General features: G+C 38.0%; 1 protein-coding gene across 2 annotated transcripts in view; it reads left to right on the plus strand.

Annotated features, from left to right (window-relative positions):
* The first annotated feature begins 278 nt into the window (after positions 1-278).
* prkag1 (protein kinase, AMP-activated, gamma 1 non-catalytic subunit) overlaps positions 279-4,770 on the plus strand; it is a 6,278-nt gene continuing 1,786 nt past the window's right edge. For both annotated transcript variants that reach the window (XR_317151.3, XM_005943965.3), the window contains exons 1-11: positions 279-422; positions 1,473-1,524; positions 1,607-1,707; positions 1,789-1,870; positions 1,964-2,022; positions 2,188-2,233; positions 2,321-2,375; positions 3,573-3,699; positions 3,892-4,057; positions 4,156-4,193; positions 4,351-4,497. Coding sequence is in view for 1 of the 2 variants with exons in the window: in XM_005943965.3 (XP_005944027.1) it covers positions 414-422; positions 1,473-1,524; positions 1,607-1,707; positions 1,789-1,870; positions 1,964-2,022; positions 2,188-2,233; positions 2,321-2,375; positions 3,573-3,699; positions 3,892-4,057; positions 4,156-4,193; positions 4,351-4,497 (882 nt within the window). In the remaining variant the exon portion in view is untranslated. The remainder of the gene's footprint in view (positions 423-1,472; positions 1,525-1,606; positions 1,708-1,788; positions 1,871-1,963; positions 2,023-2,187; positions 2,234-2,320; positions 2,376-3,572; positions 3,700-3,891; positions 4,058-4,155; positions 4,194-4,350; positions 4,498-4,770) is intronic.

A 4,770-nucleotide genomic window follows, 5' to 3' on the forward strand; every position in this document is an offset into this window, starting at 1 on the left:
GGTATTAAGAAGTTGTCTGAGCCAAAAAGCACTAGAGAAGATTTTCTTAAGCGTTAACTTTTTTTTGTTCAACCAAACTTTACGTAGCATCTGAATGCAAGAGTTCCAAGACAACAGAGTAACTCTAATAGTTGGGGGATTTTTCAGTTTTCCTTAAAAGTAATATTCCATAGGACTCCTAAACGCTTTTTTATTTACACAATAATAAAACAAACCACAAATTCTTTACTCCTGAGCTCTACCTGCTTCAGAGCTAAAATGACATCCCTGGAGTGCGGCAATATTACGGCAATTACGGCAGAGACAACACAACCATTCATGCTGATCGTTGTTAGTTAGTTAGCGGAAGACCTTCGAGGTTTGGAGAGCTGCACACGAAACCGGCTACAGAGAAGCGAATCAGCGAATGGAACATGGAGTGTGTAAGTTAGTAGCTTGCATATACAGAGAGGTTTTCCACCCAGCTTTCTCACGTTTAAACCAAATGAACTTACCCGACTTTTTGAAGCATGCTAACGGTACAAGCTAGCTAGCGAGCAAATTCTTGGTGGAGTGGTCGTTGGGGCCAACCCGCTTATTATTGCGCTTAGTCAGTTGTCAGGAAAACGGATATAATTATCAGTCCCGGTACCTGTCACAATTACCAGTAAAATGTAACAATACGCGACATAATGACGCAGCTTAAGAGCCTTAGCGTAAATAGAAAGTCACCTCGACAGGCTCAGTAATGTCAACTGACTGACAGGCTAGGTAATACTCCGCTAACCTTTCTGTTATAGTATTTATTTATTTATTTATTTATTTTCCAAAGTTTCGTTACTTGTCAGTGTAACAGAGTCTTTTTGGACACCTAGAAATCACTAAATTATCTCACTAATTACAGAGGATCTTATTTGACTGCAAAGTTATACTGTTTGATGTTTAGCCAGCTGCTTAAGTGCAGTCTATGGCTCGGTGTTAAAGTACAGTTACCCACGTCTCAGAGTCAAGTCATAAACAATGAAAGTGTTCACATTTTCGTGGTTTTCATAACTCCTCTGGAAACAGCTGACCTGTCAGCGACACTTCCAGTGAATACATGTTTATCAGAGGACTCATTGGGCTGTACTTCTCACGGTCTTTAAACTTTTTTTCCGACATCAGCTACGATAAACTTCTTTAAAACAAACAATAAACTTCAGATCTGACTTTGCCGTGCATGTCAAAAACAGACATTCCCACATCTTACCCAATATATCAGGTTGCGAAACTTTACATAAACACAACCATTTTTCTAGAAATAACCACTTCTAGAAATATCAGGTTATTTCTAGAAATGCTTTGTATGGATGTATCTCTTTTGTGCCCCAAAAATTGTAAATATTAAAATGTATAAAATAAAGTGTTGTAGCGTCAGAGCAATATTGGTGTGATATAATAGAACGCAACCAAAAAATATTACTTCATTTGGTGATATAAACGTTATCTTTCAGATTCCAGTAACTATTGATGATCTTGAGAGCAAGAAGGACCCAGTCATTGAAGGTAAGGGGCTTGCAACACAGTCTGTCATGCTGGGAAACAGTTATTTTTAGAAAATAGTGACAGCTGATTCTCATTCCTGTAGATCCAGAACACAATGTGTACACCAGGTTTATGAAGTCCCATCGTTGTTATGACCTTGTGCCCACCAGCTCCAAATTAGTTGTGTTTGATACATCACTTCAGGTAAAACAAAAGCCATAAATTAAATACATATATTTTTCATGATCTAGTATAGCTTTAATCTGTTGTGCAATTCATCCTCAGGTGAAAAAGGCCTTTTTTGCTCTTGTTTCTAACGGGGTGCGAGCTGCGCCTTTATGGGATAGCAAGAAGCAGTGTTTCGTTGGTAAGAGTAACTTTCATTTGGCTCTGTTGCACTAAAAATTAAAAAAAAAAAAAAGAAGTTGAATAATAATGGACTCCTGTTTCTGCTCTGCAGGTATGCTAACCATCACAGACTTCATTAACATTCTTCATCGCTATTACAAATCTCCATTGGTAAGATGTAGACACTGAATAGATGTAACCAATTAAATCTCAAACTTAAACTCCATCCACGGTTGTTTTAGTTATGTATATTTTACCTTATTTTTGGTCAAACATGCACTTTCTCTTCGTTTCTGCATTACTTGATCCCTCCATTCACTTATTGTAAATTTTCAGGTTCAGATATATGAGTTGGAAGAGCACAAAATTGAAACCTGGAGAGGTGAAAATCCTTTATTAATATGTAACATAATGTACTTGTAATATCTTAAAGGGAAAATTCATATTTGTCTTTTCTTATTTCCAATAGAGGTGTATCTTCAAGACTCTTTCAAGCCCCTGGTTAGCATATCTCCTAATGCAAGGTAAGTAACAGAATGTGCTATTTTAAGTTTGTGAATGCTTATTTGCACTATAATATTAAACTCTGAAAAGTCCCTTTGGATGTTAGTTTGTTGACCAGAATCACTTTGCATAGATATACTATTGAGAAGGAAAGGCTAGAGTATACAACCTCGATTCCCCCAAACCTTGGGATCCTGTGTTGAAATCTAAATAAAAATGAATGAAATGCGTGTTTGCCAAACATGGCAAACCCACCCACAATAATTTTGAATTCGATGTCAACAACGCATCTCAAATGTTGGGACATGGCCATATTTAGCTTTTTGTAGCGTTCTTTTTTTTTTTTCTTTCTTTTTTTTGAAAAAGTGTGTCCTTTCTTCTTTGTATTCACATTTTGCACAAATAATCATATAAACACAACACTCACATACAAATCAAATAACTAAAAAGTAAAGTAACCCCCCCCCTTCACCCCCAAAACCGACAACAACAAAAAATAGGGCAAGTGGTGATGGGCTAATTCACAATAATACACATGATTGGCGGTTTAAAGGGCTATATAACACCATTGTTGCATCATTGCCTCTCATTTTCACAACAGTTTGGAAACAGAGGAGACAAGCTGCTGGACTTTTAGAAGAGGAATGTTGTCTCATTCTTGTCTGATATTGGATTCTAGCTGTTCGGCAGTCATGGACGATCTTTGTTATATTTTTCATCTCTCGATGCTCCAGATGTTTTCAGTGTTTTCTGCTTTAAGCTTCAGTGTGTTGTGTGTTCAGGGATTTTCTTCTGCATCCCTTGGTTGGTATGCAGAAAGTGTTTGTTTGAGTTACTCTTACCTTCCTATCAGCTTGAGGCAGTCTGGCCATTCTCCTCTGACCTCTGGCATCACCAAGGCATTTTTCACCTTTTTAGTGTTGTTTTTTTCTTTTTAATTATTAAAAAACCCTAGATATGTCTGTGCAGGAAAATCCCATTCGATAACCAGTTTCTGAAATGCTAACAAACATGCAGTGTTCAGAGTAAAATCTGTCTACATGCATTGAGCTGCTGCCATGTGATTGGCTGACTAGATAATTGCATTAATGAGCAGCTGAACAGGTGTAACTAATAAAGTTGCTCATCAATGTGTCTCTTCATAATATTTTATTCAGTCGTTTTCTGTCTCATTTAGCAGACTAAATAACTTTATTAACTAACTTTCTGTGTTACAGTTTGTACGATGCTGTGTCATCTCTGCTGAAGAACAAGATTCACAGATTGCCTGTAATTGACCCGCTGACGGGGAACACGCTCTATATTCTCACACACAAGAGGATTCTCAAGTTCTTGAAGCTTTTTGTAAGTCCCCCGGGGCTCCTCACCTCCTCACCACACTGCAGCTGCATTAAGTACTTTAAATCATCTGCCATCTTCATTTTTGTTTTGAATAGAGAAGAGTCTGCAGTTAAGTAGTCTGGGAATATCTCATTTCCTTAACTAAAACACCCACAGTTTTTATTCAGTTATCTAAAATGCTTGTTATGTTTTCAGATAGCAGAGATGCCAAAACCCTCGTTCTTGAGGCAAACTTTAGAAGAACTGAATATCGGGACTTTCAAGAACATAGCAGTGGTCCGTGCAGACACACCGCTCTACACAGCTCTGGGTATTTTTGTTGAGCAGAGAGTGTCAGCGCTCCCTGTTGTTGATGACAAAGGTATGAGGACTGACTGAAATGATGCCCCTGTTGGTTTTCCATTAACCATCTCAGAAATCTTAAATTTTATGCTCCATTGTGCTGTGTCTGTCTCGCAGGTCGAGTGGTGGACATTTACTCAAAATTTGATGTTATAGTAAGTTATAAGCACTCACTGCATGCTGTTTAGGTGTCTCACCACCATCTGACAGGGCACATTGTGCTGTCTGTGACACCATAAATGCACTCTTATGATGACAGTAAATCATGAACAATGCATTAGAAGCATCATATAAGAGCATGTCTTTTTACAGAATCTAGCAGCAGAGAAGACTTACAACAACCTGGATGTGACGGTGACCAAAGCCTTGCAGCACCGCTCACAGTACTTTGAAGGAGTGCTGACATGCAACAGGCATGACACCCTCGAGGCCATTATCAACAGACTGGTGGAGGCTGAGGTGAGAAGAGGATGTACACATTATTTGTTCACATTATCTACTGCATGTGTCAATCATCCACTATTTAAGCTCCTTATCATGCATAATCTGAGTAGCAGATTTTGAGCTTTAACTTTCAGTGTTTTGTCACTGCAGCTGTAGGAAAAATTAAATATTCATTAAAAGGGGACTTATTATGCCTTTCATTATGTTCTCTTTCCATCTATATAATATAAAAGTTTAAAATATTGAGGCCAGTTTAGGTAAAAGTATTCTCTCATGCTCTGTTTCAGA

This window comes from Haplochromis burtoni, unplaced genomic scaffold, assembly GCF_018398535.1.
Source record: "Haplochromis burtoni strain Fernald_Lab_line unplaced genomic scaffold, NCSU_Asbu1 Contig_177, whole genome shotgun sequence".
NCBI lineage: Eukaryota > Metazoa > Chordata > Actinopteri > Cichliformes > Cichlidae > Haplochromis > Haplochromis burtoni.